The sequence below is a fragment of the Sinocyclocheilus rhinocerous genome, unplaced genomic scaffold, assembly GCF_001515625.1.
Source record: "Sinocyclocheilus rhinocerous isolate Xijiao unplaced genomic scaffold, SAMN03320098_v1.1 scaffold13143, whole genome shotgun sequence".
Taxonomy (NCBI): Eukaryota; Metazoa; Chordata; class Actinopteri; order Cypriniformes; family Cyprinidae; genus Sinocyclocheilus; species Sinocyclocheilus rhinocerous.
The window spans coordinates 13,430-33,911 of record NW_015666258.1 but is presented as its reverse complement, the minus strand read 5'-3'; the positions used below and the strand labels follow the sequence as shown (position 1 = coordinate 33,911).

Sequence of the window (20,482 nt, the reverse complement as noted above, 5' to 3'; positions counted from 1 at the left end):
AGCTGATTTCAAATATATGTGAATTACGTGGCCAAAACTAACATACAGTGAGTTAAACCAAAGCAAAATGCACTGAATTATTTTATTTGAGAAATTGTGGTTCAGCAGGACTTGCATCATACAATCACAAGATGCACATATAAAAACCTGACCACAATAGCAGACCATGCCTTTCCAGAGCAGTTTTTTAGTATAGACTATAGACTGCCTAGAGATCAAAATCTGATTCTGCATAATTTACTCTATATAATTTTTGCGTGAGAGAAAGATGCAAGGGCATCTTTATGATTTTACATTCTGTGCCTTTAAAACTGTATCAGTGTGCAAAGAGCTTTAAAACCACAAAGTTTTGTAAACCAAACATATGCAGTTACTGTAGCATTGCCACTACAGTATTAACTGTATAGCCATTGGAAATGGCATTAAAGTTGTCATGTTTGTCACAAAATTGTTTTGCACTGAAGAAGTTGTGCACAAGGGCCCTTTTTGAAATGCAGAATGAACATGAGATGCTTTGCGCCTTTACTAGCAGCTCGGTGTTAGATTCAAAATGATACCTGTGGTCAGAACTATTTAGGTCAGTGTGGGGTATCAAGCGTTTTTGTTGTTGTTGTTGAATGCAGCAGCAGGTGTTTTGGCGTACCTATTATTGGACACACAAGAGTGCACTTGAATGTTAGTGTGTATAAGGTGTATTTGTGCCCACAGCAAGTGCTTTGCTCAAGCTCTTGTGAAACTCCCTTACCACCCTTTGTGTGCTTCACTGAGAACAAATGTAATGAGAACGCTTCAGAGAACTGGAATACATACTTTAAATACAGGTACAGGTAAAAGATCAGCTTGAAATGAGAGTAGTGTTTAGAGACATTTACTAAGGAATGCTTCTCTTTAGTGTTTCTCTTCAGCTTCACCGTCATTATTCTAGATGGTCTGCGTCATTCTAGGTTTTGAATAACACCCATTTGATCAGTATAGGATCAAAACAGTTAAAATTGTATCGTGTTGAATGTAGCTTGTCATCAAGATCTGGAGCTTGGGGAAAAGCATCATGCTTCAAAACTAAAAAAGTAAATAGCAAGAAACTTTTTGACCTATGTAATTATCATGAAAAGGGATTCAACAACATGTGGTTCGACCTTTGCGGCCTTTGAAGGATGCAGCCTCTGAATTGGGACACAGCTATTGTACTATGAATGGGAGAAAGTCCCTAAATAAAAGCCAACTGCCAATTGATAAAGCCATCACGTCACAGCAGCTGCTTTTAGAAGCTCTGGTTTGCATAAAAACAAAAAGTGCCCTGAGATGTGTGCTTAGAAAAGCACACACGCACATTGCCTGGACCAACCTGAAATACAAGCTTTATAATGCTATTTCAGCAAAAGAAACACTTTTTGTTCCCCCAGCTGATTTAAAATATATGTGAATTACGTGGCCAAAACTAACATACAGTGAGTTAAACCAAAGCAAAATGCACTGAATTATTTTATTTGAGAAATTGTGGTTCAGCAGGACTTGCATCATACAATCACAAGATGCACATATAAAAACCTGACCACAATAGCAGACCATGCCTTTCCAGAGCAGTTTTTTAGTATAGACTATAGACTGCCTAGAGATCAAAATCTGATTCTGCATAATTTACTCTATATAATTTTTGCGTGAGAGAAAGATGCAAGGGCATCTTTATGATTTTACATTCTGTGCCTTTAAAACTGTATCAGTGTGCAAAGAGCTTTAAAACCACAAAGTTTTGTAAACCAAACATATGCAGTTACTGTAGCATTGCCACTACAGTATTAACTGTATAGCCATTGGAAATGGCATTAAAGTTGTCATGTTTGTCACAAAATTGTTTTACACTGAAGAAGTTGTGCACAAGGGCCATTTTTGAAATGCAGAATGAACATGAGATGCTTTGTGCCTTTACGTGCAGCTCGGTGTTAGATTCAAAATGATACCTGTGGTCAGAACTATTTAGGTCAGTGTGGGGTATCAAGCGTTTTTGTTGTTGTTGTTGAATGCAGCAGCAGGTGTTTTGGCGTACCTATTATTGGACACACAAGAGTGCACTTGAATGTTAGTGTGTATAAGGTGTATTTGTGCCCACAGCAAGTGCTTTGCTCAAGCTCTTGTGAAACTCCCTTACCACCCTTTGTGTGCTTCACTGAGAACAAATGTAATGAGAACGCTTCAGAGAACTGGAATACATACTTTAAATACAGGTACAGGTAAAAGATTAGCTTGAAATGAGAGTAGTGTTTAGAGACATTTACTAAGGAATGCTTCTCTTTAGTGTTTCTCTTCAGCTTCACCGTCATTATTCTAGATGGTCTGCGTCATTCTAGGTTTTGAATAACACCCATTTGATCAGTATAGGAGAGAGGAGGGGCATAGAGGACCTACAATAATGTACAGTATTTGAAAAATAATGTGTTTTTTGAACATTAAAGCATGTCAACATATTCTGTTACACCAAATACACAAAATAATGATCTTTAAAAAAGCATCATATGACCCCTTTAAATACCTGAAGTCTGTTGTGTATGTGTCTGAGAATATGCTATCACACTGCTCTGTTTCTCTCGGATGTAATGACGCTGAAAGGTTTTCTTCACTCATTCTGCTCAACTGTGGGAAATAGAGCTGTTGTTTAAAATTTTTCTGTCCTTCACTTTTATAATTCAGTGTGTTTGAACCTACTCGATTTTATTTTTGATTGTGATGTTTCCTTGCAGGATGTCATTGCAGCAGATCAAACAGAATATTCAACTGTTAAGACATGAAAGACCGATCGAGCTCAGCCATCTTGTAGGACATCTCAATTCTCTAAGTGCACCACGGGGATCGAGGATCGAGGAGGCTTCCTGAGGAGTCATGAGCGAGGATACACAGGTGTATCCTATGCGGAAGTCTTTTTTGGCGAAAAAAATGATTCACATATAAATTCTCCTCCCCCTTCACATCTGTCGTAATAATTTACATTTATATTTTACTTTTGTAGTTTAAATAAGCCATACATGTCATATATTTCAACAGGGCATCTTGCTTTATTAATATTCATTATGAATGCCTTAAATAACGAACTTCAACAACATAAGGGCAGATGATGACGCTTTAAGTGACACTTGAGTGGACAAGAATATCCCAATGTTCATGATTCCTCCGTCCTCATTTCCTTTCCATGCATCCTTCCCTCGTATCCTAAGGGGGTTAGAGCTAAGATGCGAGGAAAGGAAACGAGGATGCACAAATAAGAAATGAGAAGCACCACCGATGTCACTTTGATAACACTGGTGTTTTCCCCTTATATGTGTTTCATTACATTTCATTTAGGAGCAGCTAAAGTTAAAGATTATTTTCAGATTAGTGAGGAAGTTTTTGTAAATATGTACATTTTCATTTCACTCCACATTTCACAGTATTATTTTGTATGTTTTTATATATTTTGTAACACTTTAGGAGTGGGTGTCATATGTCATTGCCTGAGAAACTTTAAAGAATGTGCAGTGAGAAGGTAGTTTTCGTAATTCTAGAAGGTGTTGAAATATGATGTGAGCTCCATCATTTGTGAGATTCACAATAAAACTCAATACTAATACATATATTTCAATAATAATAGATCATTTTTATCACTGTGTACACAGCATAGGTTAGCACTTCATTTTACGTATGAATGAAGTGCTCTTCTCTTTCCTTTTGATATTTGAACTAATTCCGGTTAGCTTCAACCACCTCCAACACAGCTGCCTGAAAGTTTGTAGTAAATCTGAAAAGCTTGATTTGCTGGTTTAGGTGTGTTTAATTAGGGTTGCTAAACTCTGCAGGACAGTGGCTGTCAAGGAAAAGGGTTTGGACACCCCTGAACTAATGTAAAGGAAGTTAAATGCCGCCCCCTACAGCACACAGAGCATTAGTAACTGTCCCAGATTGACAGCAGTGTGTGCTGTGATGAATATTGATGTTAGATCTTTTGTGAAAAGTATCCACTGCAACATCTTTTTTTTTCTCAACTCTCATCACCTGTGATGAGCCATATAATGGACTAATAAATTCACAGTGGAGAGAACAACACAGAAACTATTAAAGTCCATCATTGAATAAAGGACTTGTTGTTTTTGTCCACTGAGTGGCAATAAAAGCAAGATTTATGTTTATTTACACTGAACAAAATTATAAACGCAGTACTTTTCTTTTTGCCCCCATTTTTCATGAGCTGAATTGTTTAGAATTCCCTCACTTGTATTTTATTAAAGAAGGATAAAACATCATCAAGAGAAAATAGAAATAGAAATAGATAAATAAAGAGAAAATTGTCATTTTGCGGTGAACTATGCATTTGAACAAATTTGACAACCTCTTGGCAATCCCTGTTACAATTTTTTGTGGTGTTCCAACAGCTGTTGACAAAAGTGTTGGATAATGAAAAATTTCAGTTAGCTGAACGGGTAATTTGAAGGAATGCCATTCAGCCTGCTGTCCACTACAAATGCAACCTTTATTGCAACATAACTATTTTTTATTATATAGCAACCCATTGTTGTAACTTATTGTAATAACACATTGTTTACATTGCAACCATATAATTCTCAATTACATAATCGCTTTTCTTTTTTAGTTTGCAGAATGTTTCTTAAATGATGAGCCGCTTCAGTTTTCCACATCTGAAAAAAGTGTGGCTGCCCTAAGAATGACTATAGCTGCTTGTCTCCTGCAGAGCACTGGTAAGTTTTGGATACTAGTGCTTGTTTCAAATTACATTAAAATATGTCAAATATTCATTCATTCTTTTGTACCCTAACTATTTATCAGTGTTTGTAAAAATGTAATTTATTTGCTTGTAAATACTTGTGATGTTTTAAGAACTTGCCTTATGATAACTTTATTATTCTGCCTTGGCATGATATTTGATCTAGCTGACCTTAAGGACCTGTGCCATCTGTGTGGTGAAAGAAACAGTGGTCAAAAAGTGACTAACTGGGTAAGCATTCCAAAAAGAATGTTGTGTTTTATCAAACCTTTATTGAAATTACCATATTAATTGAAGGTGACATAATGTTCATTTAAGTATTGTTTGAAATGAATTACAGAAATACCTATGCTTAACTTCAACATTTGTTTGTCAACATGTTTAGATTGGCTGTGATGTGTGCCCACGTTGGTTTGACTGCAACTGTGTCAAACGCTCAAGGAAACACAGAAGTTACATCTGCCCCGTTTGTGAACCTTGATGTGCACACTCTCACGATATACTGCGATCATTTTTTTTTTATTTATGTAAGTGTTAAGTTTTATTTCTTTTACAGTTTTATTTTAAATCATTATGTTTGCTTATTGTAATTTCTATGTGATTGTAACACTATGTAAACTGTAAATAAAAACACTTAATGATTTTCCCGTCTCATGTTATTCACAATAGAACTGTGAAATCATTATAAAAATATGATGAAAAAGTGGTACTAAAAGTAAACTGATTAGGATATGTGCCAACAGATGAGTAACATGACATGAATTGGGGTTGTGTATATGGGTCTGTGATGGACAGTATCAGTGTTAGTGGCAAATGAAAACAGTGTTTGCCTGAAATCAGTTCTAAATAGTTAAAAATTATATCAATTTAGCTAAAGGCACAGGGTCATCAGGACACTATAGTCTATAGTCAGAGGTAGCAGAAAGACCTTTATTGCCAAATATGTTTGCACAGAAAAATAATTTGTTGTAACAGAAGGAGCTTTTTTATAGTACACAGAAACAACAACAGCAGTACACTGAACCAATTACACAGTACAATAAAACACACGGATAGTATGTACATGGTTGTATGCACATGAATTCTTCATACAGCATAACAGAATATAATTTACATGAAATACATCATATTTGACAACTGCCAAATTCATAAATAAACTCATTCTGGAGACACATCTGGTCCTGTAGAATACCTGCAAAAAAGCACAAGTGTGTAGATTCAACAGGAACCATTTAATATAGGGGGGTATGATTTTGGCAGCACTGCTGAATTCATATGGCATTCTATTGATATGCTCGATGTATAAGCACAAGGTCTTCACAGCTGTTCAGTGTTATCAGCATAAGGGCAGAGTATAGACAGATTTAACAAAACTCCTGAAATTGTTCTGCTCCCTAACAAACACATTCTGTTTCATGATAAGGAATATTGCAATAGAGAAAATGAGCAGTTTTTTTTTTTTATTGCACTACAGTAAAAACACACAAACGATAAAAAGCACAGCTAGACAGTCCAAGTTGTAAATCATACAAGTTTAGTTAAATACATGATCAAAGACAAATACACAATTAAATACACGATCAAACTGTCCAATACACAAATTTTAATTTAGTACTTACGCCTTATCCAGTTTGCTGGGTCAGAGAACCATAAAACTCATTCTGGTGACACATCTGGTCCTGTAGAATACCTGCAAAAAAGCACAAGTGTTTAGATTCAATAATAAGCATTTAATATAGGGGGGTATGATTTTGGCAGCACTGCAGAATTCATATGGCATTCTATTGATATGCTCGATGCATAAGCACAAGGTCTTCACAGCTTTTCAGTGTTATCAGCATAAGGGCAGAGTAATTTAGACAGATTTAACAAAACATTTGAAATTGTTCTGCTCCCTAACAAACACATTCTGTTTCATGATAAGGAATATTGCAATAGAGAAAATGAGCAGTTTTTTTTTTTTATTGCACTACAGTAAAAACACACAAACGATAAAAAGCACAGCTAGACAGTCCAAGTTGTAAATCATACAAGTTTAGTTAAATACATGATCAAAGACAAATACACAATTAAATACACGATCAAACTGTCCAATACACAAATTGCAATGTATTACTTACGCCTGTCTGTTTTCGCAACTGTCGTCATGCATCGTATGACGTCATGCGCGTGCACGCGAGGGGAGTCGGAATCCGGCACAACACTCTCCTGCTGAGCTAAGCCTTTAGAAAAGGCTTCGACTCGCTATACTTTTCGACCTCCCGCTCGACGTGTGACAGTCGCGCGCCGCTGTTAACGCGCTTTCGTTTTCACAGTTTAGGTAGGCCTACCGTTAAAGCCACAGAAATATACACACAAACGAATGTTCCGTGATGGAGCGGGTGAACACAATCAACATGAAAGATATGACTGAGAAGAAGAGCACTGTATTACAGAAGAAACCGATCAAACGCCAGTACAGGTATTACTGTAACCTACATACCGGTATGTTTCCGGTTCCAGACTGTTAAGAAAAATAGCAGTGATGTATAATTGTTAGGTACAAATGTGCAGGTAGGCTGGTGATGTCATTAAATGACCAATATAAAACTTTTAAAGTTTTTAAAACGTATAAGATAACAGTGATTGTGTAGTTATGGCATCCAAATGGCATAAAGCTCATAAAGCTCATTCTTCCGATGGTAGGCTAATAATTAGCGATAGGAGAAACTAAGTTTTCGAAACTCGTAAAATGTTTAAGTAGCCGCCTTCCTTCTTTCTTTCTTTCTTATTTATTTGTTTATTTACTTTCAAAGAGATTTTATTAATTTTCAGCTAAGATGCCATATTATGCACTTTTTGTTTTGGGGGTATTCTAGTTTTTCATTGTTGAATGTTCAAAAGATAGCCCTACATGATTTTTCACATATTGTACATTGTTGCAGCACCTGTTTTCTTTGTTCGTCTGTAACGCTCTGTTTAGTCCCGGTCTATAAGAAGCCCTTCCTTTCGAAAGGCCCAATATGTTGTGTTTGGTCAAAGAACATGTTACCAAACATTCTAATATGCTGATTTGGTGCTCAATTAGCATTTCTTATTATTAAGCTGCTGAAAACATTTTTTGCTGTTTAATATTTTTGTGATGCACTATGATTAATACATTTTGGGTAATTAATACTTACTTTTATTCAGCAAGGACACATTCGGTTGATCAAATGTGACTGTAAAGACTTTTATCATGTTAAAAAATATTTCTATTTAATAAATACTGTTCTTTTCTAACTTTCTCTGCATTAAAGAATCCAGGAAAAAAATGTATGACAGTTTCCATTAAAACAAATTAAATTAATTAATTAAATAAATAATAAAATAAAACAGCTTTTAAATAATAACATATATAGAAGGTGCACAGTGTCATTCACACAAACACTAAACACCATCATGGTAACACACATGAAACTGAAATAAGGCAATAAACATTAATTTAACAACATTAGGTGTAACACACAACCCTAATATACAAAACTGATAAGAAAAAACATAGTTAATTCAACAAAAAAAACATCAAATTTAAAATGTAACGCAGGGAATTCTGGGAGTGTCAATTTACGGTTATTCACTGTAAATTATAAAAATTCTGTAAATTCTTTTTCACTTCCAAAAATGGTATACTACCTTAAAATTACATGTAATGTCCAATACAGTTTTTCACTGTATATAGAAAGGGAATTTACCGTTAACCATTTGACTGCATTTTTACAGTCTTTTACTGTTAAATTCACGGTCATTTTTTACAGTGTAGTGTATATTTCTGCTTTCAAATGTAAACATTAAAAAAATCTAAAACATTAAAATGGATCATGAACTGTTTATCCTAACAAAGCGGAACAACCAGGAAGTTGGAAGACCCTCCGAAGGAGAATAAATCTGAAAAGAAAAAAGTATTAAAAATGGACAAGTGCTTCAAAAGGAGACGTATCGAAAGTAGGAAAATATTTCTAATTTACTTTGTTATTAGAAAATGCTCAATCTTCAATAAGCTTTACTGTAACATTTGTGCTCTTTTGGTTATGTATTTATTTTTTAAACAGATGGTAACAGCGTTCAAACACAATTTGGAAACGTGGCACTTCAACGGCATGACAACATTCCACAACATAATAATAATAATAGTTCTACATCACTCAGACGACCATCAATTCAAAATTCAGACCAGTATCTTCAGGACTTCAGAATTGACCAGAAGAACGGTGGAACATTAGTTGCTCCAAACATACTAGGATCCAAAATAGCTGGTGATGTTACAGTGAACCTACATGTGGTGAGTGTCTGATCACTAAAATACTGTAATATTGTACATTTTGCTGAGTTGCTCATTTAAGATATGGTTGAAGTTTATATTATATATACTGTTATATTGATGTATTTGTCTTCTATTAGGTCTCACAGGTGTCTCACTGTACCTCAATAAACAAAAAGGGTAAGAGCCAGAAAAGACATGCCAGAACTCTTGCTGCATAAAACTATTCATTCATCAGTGGATGCTCTTGTTAATAACATGACTTTCTAAATTTGTCCTGATATTTAGAAATTCTTCAGAGCATAAAGAATAAGATGAAATCAAGAATGATGAAGGAGTCTGAGAGGATTTTGGAGGGAAGCTTACAACAGTCAGTCTCTCTTAATAAGATCTACACTCAACTGTTCATCATCAATGACGAGTCAGACCCCATCAATAAAGAACACGAGATCTGGCAGATTGAGATGACGAATGATTTAAGCACATCAGGGCAGACAGTCATAAACTACAATGAAATTCTTAAACCGCCCTTGGATGAAAATAGAACCATGAAGATTGTTTTAACAAAAGGAATTGCTGGGATCGGGAAAACAGTCACTGTGCAGAAGTTTGTCCATGACTGGGCAAGCGGAAAAGCCAATCAGGATCTAGAGCTTGTTTTTCTGCTCCCATTCCGAGAGCTGAACTTGCGTGAGGGAGAAAACCAGAGTCTTTTTGACCTGCTTTGTGCCTTTTACTCAGAGTTCAAAGAGGCAAGACCAATCTCTGACTGGATCTGTGATAGAAAAGTTCTGTTCATCTTAGATGGTTTGGATGAATATAAAAATGAACTGAGCTTTCAAACCAGCATTTTGTCAGATGTTACTAAAAAAGCCACACTGGATGTCCTCCTAGCAAACCTTCTAAGAGGAAAACTGCTTCCATCCGCACACCTGTGGATCACCAGCCGGCCTGTGGCAGCTGAACAGCTTCCATCTGAGATCTTCAGACAGGGATATGTCACACAGATCAGAGGATTCATAGATGAACAGAAGGATGAGTACTTCACGAGGCAGTTTGAGGATCCAGATCTAACCCAAAAAGTCATCTGTCACCTGAAGTCTCATAAGAGCCTGTGGATATTGTGCCACATACCTCTCTTTTGTTGGATTTCATCGGTTGTTCTGAAAACCTTCATTAAAAGTCAAAATAAAGACAGGGACATGCCCTCAAATCAGACAGAAATGTATATCCACTATCTGCTCATTCAGACTGGGTTAAGCCACAACAAATATCAAGGGGAAAATGTGTCACAAGAAGATGCTCTCTTACAGCACAAAGAACTGATTAAGAAACTGGCAGGGTTGGCCTACTGGAAGCTGAAGGAACAGAATGCCATCTTCAGTAAAGAAGACTTGAGGAAATATTATATCACTCCTGATGAAGCTCTTCGATATCCTGGCATCATTACCTGTGTCTCTGAGTGCAAATTTGGATATAACAGAACTAAATTTTTCAGCTTTGTCCATCTCAGTGTCCAGGAATTCTTTGCAGCCTTGTTTGTTTTTCATGAATTTCTATCAGGAAACCAAGACTCCCTGGGATTAACTAAAGCAAAAATGGGGCAAAAGTCTAATTTGTCGGATTTTCTCAAAAGCGTGATTGATGTGGCCGTGGAAAGCAAAAATGAACACTTGGATCTTTTTAACTGTTTTCTCTTTGGAATTTCGTGTGATTCCAGCAGATGTATACTCGAAGGACTCCTGCCTCGATTGGAAGACAGTAGTTTAGAAGATCACAAAAAAGTGACCAAGTACATTAAGTCTTTGAGGAGGAAAGATCTGTCCCCTGAGAGATGCTTTGGTCTTGTTCGTTGCATCGTGGAGCTCAAGGACAGTTCTTTTTTGCAGATGCCAGATCTCGAGCGCTCACGGACCAAAAAGCCCCTCACACTGTTCCAGTGCACGCTTCTGGCTTTCCGGTTTGTGATGTCAGATACAGACCATGATGAGTTTGTCCTCAGGAAATTCAACATCACTTTAGAAGGATTTCAGAGATTCTCTCCAGCCATCACGCGCTTCAGAAAGGCTATGTAAGTATTATGAAAACTTCTGTAAACATCTTCATAGCGTATCATAAAATATTCTCAGTCAAAGTTGAGTGCAACAGAGTTTACATTCGAAATCATAACAGAGTTCAAATGCAATACTTGCAGGCTCAAAGGAAGCGGCTTTACAGAGAAACACTGTGATATCCTGGTGCCTTTACTGACCTCACCAAACTCTCACCTGACTCATCTTGATCTGAGCCACAATAGTCTGGGACTGTCTGCACTGAAGCAACTTTCTAGGGCCTTTTGTGATCCCAAATGCCAGATTCAAATGCTGAACCTCAGCCACAACGACCTCCATAGTCAGGACATGGAGTTCATCAAGGACGTGCTTTCAGGATCAAATGTGAATCTGAAAATCCTGGACCTCAGTGACAATCATCTAGAAGACGAAGGAGTAAAAATCCTCTCGGCTGGGCTGCGGAGTGCTAAGTGTCATCTTGAAGTTCTGAAGTAAGTAAAACTAACTGCAAACATCAGGGTCCAGACAGGTGAGTTAAATAGATGTTGTAAGGACATCTATGGTAAGTTTGAAAATATGCTAAGGTGTTTGAAGCACGTAATGTTGATTTTATAGTGTGATTTTTGATGTGTTTTGATGCTTGACTGGTATTTTCATGTTGTTGGTACTAACTGACTTGTATCTGCAAAAGATAATTAACAAAGGCACTTGTTATCAATCAAAATAAATCAACAAAAGAGATGAAATATTTTATTTGTTTAGCTGCATGTTACGTGACCATTAATGCATTAAAATGTATAGCTTGAATGCAAAGTCATTTGCTAAATGGGTAAATATATGATGTACAGAAATCAACCAGCTATGCTGCTTGGTCCCTGAAATAGGCAAACAGGCAAATGTCATTCCTTGGCCAGTTGATCTAAACAAAAATCTGATTTTGCCTTACAGACTCTCAGGCTGTCAGATTCAAGAAGGAGTTTTGAAGTTGCTGTCGTCTTTGAAAGCCAGTCTGAGAGAACTGGACCTGCAGTATAATGACCTTGGAAACATCATGGAAAAGAAAGTTCGTCGACTGAAGGATAAGCTGCCTTCACTGAGGTATGTAGCTTTTATCAGGTATTGGTTCAAGTGGAAGGCTGGAATGAACATCACTGGATCCCATGAAACATGTAGTGAGGACTTTGAATCTTCCCAGCCATTCAAGTATACATTGTGTTCAAGTATACTTCCTTTAGGTGACTTTGATACACAAGCACTGTAGGTGGAGACTAATGTAAAGGTAAAAATGAGAATGGCTGTCGAACAAGAGACTATCATTCATGTTTAAAATTCAATAAATGTGCAATGGTGTGATTTATGTCTTAACATATTAACCCATACTAACCCTAACTCTAACTAGAATTTACACTGGAGGAGTCTGCAATCACCAACCAGGACTGTACAAATGTGAGTTTAAACATGGGTCAACATAAAGATTGCAGGTTAAAATGTAGATGAATGTTTGTTTGTAGACACTGTAACTGCTTCACCATTTTAACACCTTTTTCCATTTCATTTTAAAAGGTCTTGCGGTGTGACATACATTTATTGAAGTGCAAAAATTGTGTTTCTCTCATTTGCATGAGCTCATAAAAACCCACCCTCATTAAAATAATGAAAGCATTACCAAAATGCTGTTTAAAGTATGGCATGTGACTTCCCTAAAGTATTTTACATCATCTACACTCAATATGCTGCTACTGCTAATTGTAGATATTTAAGCTGACTTTTTCTGATAAATCTCACTTTGTTTTTAGATGCTGTCACACTCACCTTTGACCCTCAGACGGCTAACGAATACCTCTATCTGAGCGAGAACAACACAGTAGCTGTTTGTAAGAGAGAGAGGCAACAGCTTCCTGCTAATGACGAAAGATTTGACAAGTGCAACCAGGTCCTGTGCTGCCAGCCGCTGTCAGGACGTTGCTTCTTTACGGTGGATGTGAGCGGGACAGGTGTGCACATGGGTGTGGCCTGTAAGGGAATTAAGAGGAAAGGTGCAAATGACACCGTACGTCTGGGACGCAATAAGATGTTGTGGTGTTTATGTTGCTCAAAAAATGTATGTGTGGCTCATGACAAAAAAACGGAATCACTAACTAAACCACTTCAAACAGAGTCCACCAGAAAACTCGGTGTGTTCCTGGACCGGGAGGCTGGTTCTGTTTTCTTCTATAGGTTGAACCTAAACTCAGAGCCTGAACTCTTGCACATGTTTGATGCAGAGTTTCCTCAGGACCAGGAACTTTACGCTGCGTTCAGTATTCAGGAACCAGACAGCTCAGTCCATTTAAGGCAAGCATCACTATAACTATACCTTTACAGTTACGGTTTGTGCTCCAGACATGAATGATGCCTCAAATTAGGAGAGTGTGATTAGACACACAGTATACACCTGGCAGACCTACTGAAAGCAACCAGCTAGGAAAACCACCTAGAAGATCAGCAAGTGTTGAAACATGACTTCATCATCATTATTGTGCGCTTTATAAACACTAAACAACAGTACTATGGCATTCTTGTGTTACATTTTAGTTAAAATGTCTTTAGTTTTGTATATCTCCATGTAACTGGTTTCATTTAATCAAAAATAAAGTTTTATTAATTGGATCTGATGCAGTTTCCATGTACTGGACTGAGTTTTTAAATCTGCCATCCCAAACCTACAGTATATGGCTTACTTTCTTCTGGGGAGCAAAGAAGATAAGATACTTTTTTTTCCATACAGTGGAAGTTAATGGAGTTCAATGATTTTTGGCTCCCAACTTTTCTGCAAAGTATTTTCTTTTATGTTCCCTAGAATAAATACCGCCTGCTTATTTGAAACCTAAATGTTAAATCACATTTCCATAATCATAATTATTTATTTTTAATTTTACACTGTATTAGATAACTATTTTCTGTGCATTACAAGCGTTCATGTCTCATAATGGCAATAGCTGTTACTCTGTAGGTGTTACTGTAGCTGTAGGTTTTTATTTACCACAGAAGATGTAAACAACTATGGGAAAAAGGCAACTACTGACATGCCAATAAATAAATAAACATTTCATGTAGATTCAAATGTATTTGTTTATTTAATGTATGCTTTTTTATTAAAACGGTTCAGGTTCAGGATGTAGAGATGCATTATGTTGATACTACATTCTGTACACATCAGTTTCAGAGTATGGTAAGATATATTGTGTAACTGTGTGAACGGTCTTTTTTCTGTATGCAAACACCCTCAGCTTCCTTACATTCCTGTATCTACAGTATGGAGTATGTGAGCGTGTGCTTACATGATCACACTCCTGGGCTCCTTTCTGGTATGATGACAAACAGTTTTAAATCACTTACTTTTGGGAATTAGAGCTTGGAGAAAAAAAAAGTGCCCTTCCATACATAAAGTGCTCTATTTTCACGCACTAATTTTGTACTTAATATACAAAAAAAAAATTATTTAGTACTTCTTAAAATAATCTTGCAAAATCTAAGTGTACTCATCTGTGCTATTGTGGGACACCATGAATATGAACTAAAATGTGCTTTTAACATACTTTCTGTTTTTAAAAGATGTATTTAGTTACCACCTGTAGCACACTTGGATCAATATCTAAAACAATGATGAATGCACATAATGACAACAATGAAACCTGCAATGCCATTCAGACAAAACAACTCATTGCGGTTGTAATTAAAACCACCACCAGGTGTTGTTTTGTCTTGCAGCACTGTAGCAATTCAGAATATGCCCGTTTCCATAATTCCAGGCGTTGTAATGTACCGTGAGCTCTAGGGAGATTCCCAGATGAGCAATTCACTATACATGTACATATGAATAAAGTCCTCTGCTGGTAGCTGAAATGATTGTAAAGGAAGTTAAATGCTGCCCCCTAGAGCACAGAGAGTGTAACTGTCCCAGTAATGACAGCAATGTGTGTATGGATTTAACATCATTTCTAAAAGGAGTCCACTGCAAAATCAGTCATGTTTCAGAGGGGAAAAATACAATTTAAAAAAGATGAACCACAAAAAATACAATTTACATGTGTTGCCATGAAATGAATGTTTGCAACCATTGAGGTTTTTGATGAGCCTGCTAGAACCTTTAAAGCAGCATTCAGGGAAATTTCCAGTCCACTACATGCTGCGGGTTCAGCCCCGCTGCAACGTTTCTTACTTTGAATTCTGACATTTGGTGCTCACATAGATGTTCTCATTTAGTGTTTCCAACTGACATTTCAACAGTCCTTCCCATCTAACAAAAATATGCTCTAAGAATGTTGTGCTAATGTTCATGTTGAGTTATGAAAAAAATTATTTCTGCATGTTTCAAAACGTTCAAAACATTAAGTTTTCTAAATGTTTTAGAATTTTTTTTCTTTTCTTGGTTATGCTGTAGTTGTAGGTATTTATTTACCACATGGGACCATGGGAAAAAGGCAACTACTGACATGCCAATAAATAAATAAACATTTCATGTAGATTCAAATGTATTTGTTTATTTAATGTATGCTTTTTTATTAAAACGGTTCAGGTTCAGGATGTAGAGATGCATTATGTTGATACTACATTCTGTACACATCAGTTTCAGAGTATGGTAAGATATATTGTGTAACTGTGAACTGTCTTTTTTCAGTATGCAAACACCCTCAGCTTCCTTACATTCCTGTATCTACAGTATGGAGTATGTGAGCGTGTGCTTACATGATCACACTCCTGGGCTCCTTTCTGGTATGATGACAAACAGTTTTAAATCACTTACTTTTGGGAATTAGAGCTTCCCAGGAGAAAAAAAAAGTGCACTTCCATACATAAAGTGCTCTATTTTCACGCACTAATTTTGTACTTAATATACAAAAAAAAAATTATTTAGTACTTCTTAAAATAATCTTGCAAAATCTAAGTGTACTCATCTGTGCTATTGTGGGACACCATGAATATGAACTAAAATGTGCTTTTAACATACTTTCTGTTTTTAAAAGATGTATTTAGTTACCACCTGTAGCACACTTGGATCAATATCTAAAACAATGATGAATGCACATAATGACAACAATGTAACCTGAAATGCCATTCAGACAAAACAACTCATTGCAGTTGTAATTAAAACCACCACCAGGTGTTGTTTTGTCTTGCAGCACTGTAGCAATTCAGAATATGCCCGTTTCCATAATTCCAGGCGTTGTAATGTACCGTGAGCTCTAGGGAGATTCCCAGATGAGCAATTCACTATACATGTACATATGAATAAAGTCCTCTGCTGGTAGCTGAAATGATTGTAAAGGAAGTTAAATGCTGCCCCCTAGAGCACAGAGAGTGTAACTGTCCCAGTAATGACAGCAATGTGTGTATGGATTTAACATCATTTCTAAAAGGAGTCCACTGCAAAATCAGTCATGTTTCAGAGGGGAAAATACTATTTAATAAAAACAAACCACAACAATATACAATTTACACCATGAAATGAATGTCTGTAACCTATTGAGGTGTTTGGCGAGCCTGCTAGTATCAAGGATAACTTCAAACCTTTAAAGCAGCATTCAGGGAAATTTCCAGTCCACTACATGCTGCGGGTTCAGCCCCGCTGCAACGTTTCTTACTTTGAATTCTGACATTTGGTGCTCACATAGATGTTCTCATTTAGTGTTTCCAACTGACATTTCAACAGTCCTTCCCATCTAACAAAAATATGCTCTAAGAATGTTGTGCTAATGTTCATGTTGAGTTATGAAAAAAATTATTTCTGCATGTTTCAAAACGTTCAAAACATTAAGTTTTCTAAATGTTTTAGAATTTTTTTTCTTTTCTTGGTTATGTAACATTTTGGAAACATTCCTCTATGATTTTGCAAACAGGGACATTGTGTTCGCTGAACATTCAGAGAGTAGTTAAATAAAAAAAAAATGTTACATGAACATCCAACTAAATAATTTAACAGAAAACATTCCATGAACAATGTATAAATGTATAATCATTATTAAAGACCACATATATTTGAACAAACATTCTATTAAAATTACTGGAAGAATGTCTGTTCTTAACGTTAAGCCAAAGTTCTGAGAATGCTCCCTGTTAGCTGGATAGTAGGCCTATCTCTTTTGCTGTTGGAACAGGTGAAACTAAACTGAATGAATTTGACTGCTGCCTTTTGCGTATCCAAATAGTCCTGTGACAAACGAAGACATATTTGCATGCACAGCGATAGTAGTAAAGAAAAACATAGGTGAACGTGATTTCGCCATGTGCAACATTCACGGTCGCCGTGATTTTGCCAAGACATGTTCCTCAACATCTTTTGCTGATCCTGGATCAACATTACTGCCCAAAAACATAGACCTAACCCTGCCCCTACCCCTACCCGTAACTTATTCCTATTTTTTATTTATTTATGATTATATGGTTTATGAATATGATTTATTTTAAAATGGTTTTAAATAATTTTTTTATTGATGAATTAAGCAGCTCGTAAACTTAGGCTATTTTATATCTAGAAAGAAATGAAATAACATTAAACATGCATTAAACATGACATAATTTTGTAATAATTTAAGACATTTCTCCTTATATTTTTTTAACATTATGGCATAAAATGTTCTTTAAAATTGAGTCGGAATAGTAGGTTCTCCACTAAACCTCTTATCTAAGAGTGTATGGTGTTCGCTTTAGAAGCACTGACACATATGTAAACGTCACAACTCACGTGTTACGCAGGTGCATTTTTCGTTTTCATTTGGGATTGTCTTGTAGTAGAAGATGACTTTAAGTTATGACACTTACAAATGCAGTGGCCTACAGCTTTCTCCAGTTAGTTTACAGGTATGATCTTTTCAATGAGAAACAGCCGAACAGCCGATGGAAGCACGATGGAAACTCTTCATCTATTCAAGCTGAAGAATTTGATTTTTTTTCTTGCTTTGTTCTGTTTTAATCTGTGTAAGGATGGTGAGTGATGCATTTTTTTAAAACTCTACTCTATATTTTCTAGTACTGTAATCCAGGGATTCTCAAAGTGGGGTCCGTGACCCATAGTCAGGGGATCCGCGAAATAAATTTAGGGCGTCGTAATTTCAGCGATGCGCTAAACGCGGACGGAATCGCGGAATCCATGCGAACTGGAATTTACAGTAGCCTATAACGCGGAATGTCACGAAATTAGGCAAGTTTTGGATAAGTAAATCAAAGTAGATCAGTACGCTTAATCAAATCGCGATATGTACTCGTGTCTGTGAATATTAAACCGCAAAATACTATTTAAATACGTTTCTGTGTTAATCAATGACGCAGACACGCGCGGTTTCATCTGCAAACTCGAACACTTAACGCCCGCTGTGTAAACTTAATCTCCAGAGCTGCCTTTAGAGTCACTTATGAGCATTTTACCGTTTCACTTGACAAAAACTATATATGCCTATATAGACAGAAAAACGTTTGAAAAACTCTTGGTGACCAAAATAGTAACTGAGATTTGTCCTTTTGAATAATGAATAGGCTAGATGATCACACACACACACACACACACACACACACAAATAAAATAAAATAAAAAAATTAATGTAAAAAATAGGCTGCAACTTTGCATGACAGTGTCTAAGATTAATTTTCAGATGCATTAACATTTTTCATCACTGACCATATTATAGCTATTGCTTTAATTAAACTTTTTACTAGATGTGAATGATTTTGCGAGGGATGAAATGGTGACACGTGTGACTGAGAGAGATTTCATCATTCTTCACAATGATATTACTGAAAAACACCGAGTCGATCATGTGCTGTGGATGTTTGGGTCTCCAAATATTCACACCCCTGAAGTCTATGAAAGGATCATCTCTACCTCAGACAGTTATGAGGGGTTTAAGGACAAGGAGAGCAGATCACACATTATCTGGAGCTTCAGCGACACATACGCGGCCACTCAAACTCAACGACTTTTCCAGATCCTGTGAGTAGAATATGCAAACCCTTTGAAATTCTGACTTAGGCTAATAATGCTAACAGGATGAGAAGAATTTTCAAATTACAATGAGTATAAAGTTTAAACTGGATTCTGTGTTTTACAGATGTAAGAGTTGAAAAGAATGGTTTAGTGATGGAGGGAGAATGCGTGATATTTTTCCCCAATGCTACTGAAATACAAAGCGATGATCTGATACAGTGGAGGTCTGCAGATGGAGATCATCTATGTAAAGCTAACAACAATGAAAAGAAAATGATTGAATGTGATGAGAGGTTCAGAGACAGATGGGGCATAGAGGAGAAACAATAATGTACAATATGTGGAAAATAATGTGTTTTTTAAAATTTAAACCGCATAAACACATTTCATTACACCAAATACACCAAATAATGTTCTTTTTAGCAGCATCATATGACCCCTTTAACATTTTTCATCACTGACCATATTATAGCTATTGCTTTAATTCAACTTTTTACTAGATGTGAATGATTTTGCGAGGGATGAAATGGTGACACACGTGTGACTGAGAGAGATTTCATCATTCTTCACAATGATATTACTGAAAAACACTGAGTCAATCATGTGCTGTGGATGTTTGGGTCTCCAAATATTCACACCCCTGAAGTCTATGAAAGGATCATCTCTACCTCAGACAGTTATGAGGGGTTTAAGGACAAGGAGAGCAGATCACACATTATCTGGAGCTTCAGCGACACATACGCGGCCACTCAAACTCAACGACTTTTCCAGATCCTGGGAGTAGAATATGCAAACCCTTTGAAATTCTGACTTAGGCTAATAATGCTAACAGGATGAGAAGAATTTTCAAATTACAATGAGTATAAAGTTTAAACTGGATTCTGTGTTTTACAGATGTAAGAGTTGAAAAGAATGGTTTAGTGATGGAGGGAGAATGCGTGATATTTTTCCCCAATGCTACTGAAATACAAAGCGATGATCTGATACTGTGGAGGTCTGCAGATGGAGATCATCTATGTAAAGCTAACAACAATGAAAAGAAAATGATGGAATGTGATGAGAGGTTCAGAGACAGATTTCAGCTTGATTGTCAGACAGGATCTCTCACCATCAGGAAAATCAGCACAAAAGACCCTGGACGTTATGAATTTACCATCATCAGAAATGGAAATATAGAAACATTCAAGCGTTTTAGTGTTAAAGTCTATGGTATGCAGTTTCCTTCTTCAACACTTTCATGCTGGTTATAAATTAATTTGTCTTAAAATGGAGAGCTCATTAAAAAATGAACATTGTCTCATTCTCATGTTGTTTTCACACCTCTATGATTTTTGATGTTGTGAAAGTTGACTGATGTTGTGAGATTGTTTTTAAGTTTTTACAGTTTAGAAATCTATACATCAGACAACATTCATAAATCTGTACTGTTTGTAGTAATTTTTTAT

At 36.3% G+C, this 20,482-nt stretch overlaps 2 protein-coding genes and 1 long non-coding RNA gene across 3 annotated transcripts; all 3 read left to right on the top strand.

Annotated features, from left to right (window-relative positions):
- Positions 1-4,552: 4,552 nt before the first annotated feature.
- LOC107732210 (uncharacterized) lies at positions 4,553-5,251 on the top strand. Its single transcript, XR_001638850.1, has 3 exons — positions 4,553-4,721; positions 4,914-4,978; positions 5,133-5,251. It is a non-coding gene; the product is annotated as an uncharacterized LOC107732210 (long non-coding RNA).
- Positions 5,252-7,000: 1,749 nt separating this feature from the next.
- Positions 7,001-10,796, top strand: LOC107732208 (protein NLRC3-like). The gene is made up of 6 exons (XM_016543489.1): positions 7,001-7,208; positions 8,610-8,710; positions 8,818-9,047; positions 9,167-9,206; positions 9,315-10,685; positions 10,747-10,796. The coding sequence occupies exons 1-6, from the start codon at positions 7,120-7,122 to the stop codon at positions 10,794-10,796; spliced, it is 1,881 nt and encodes a 626-aa protein (XP_016398975.1). The 5' UTR covers positions 7,001-7,119.
- Positions 10,797-10,902: 106 nt separating this feature from the next.
- On the top strand, positions 10,903-13,839 carry LOC107732209 (NACHT, LRR and PYD domains-containing protein 13-like). The gene is made up of 5 exons (XM_016543490.1): positions 10,903-11,097; positions 11,221-11,568; positions 12,026-12,175; positions 12,477-12,523; positions 12,874-13,839. Exons 1-5 carry the CDS (start codon positions 10,916-10,918, stop codon positions 13,425-13,427), a joined length of 1,281 nt encoding a protein of 426 aa, XP_016398976.1. The 5' UTR covers positions 10,903-10,915; the 3' UTR covers positions 13,428-13,839.
- Positions 13,840-20,482: the final 6,643 nt, after the last annotated feature.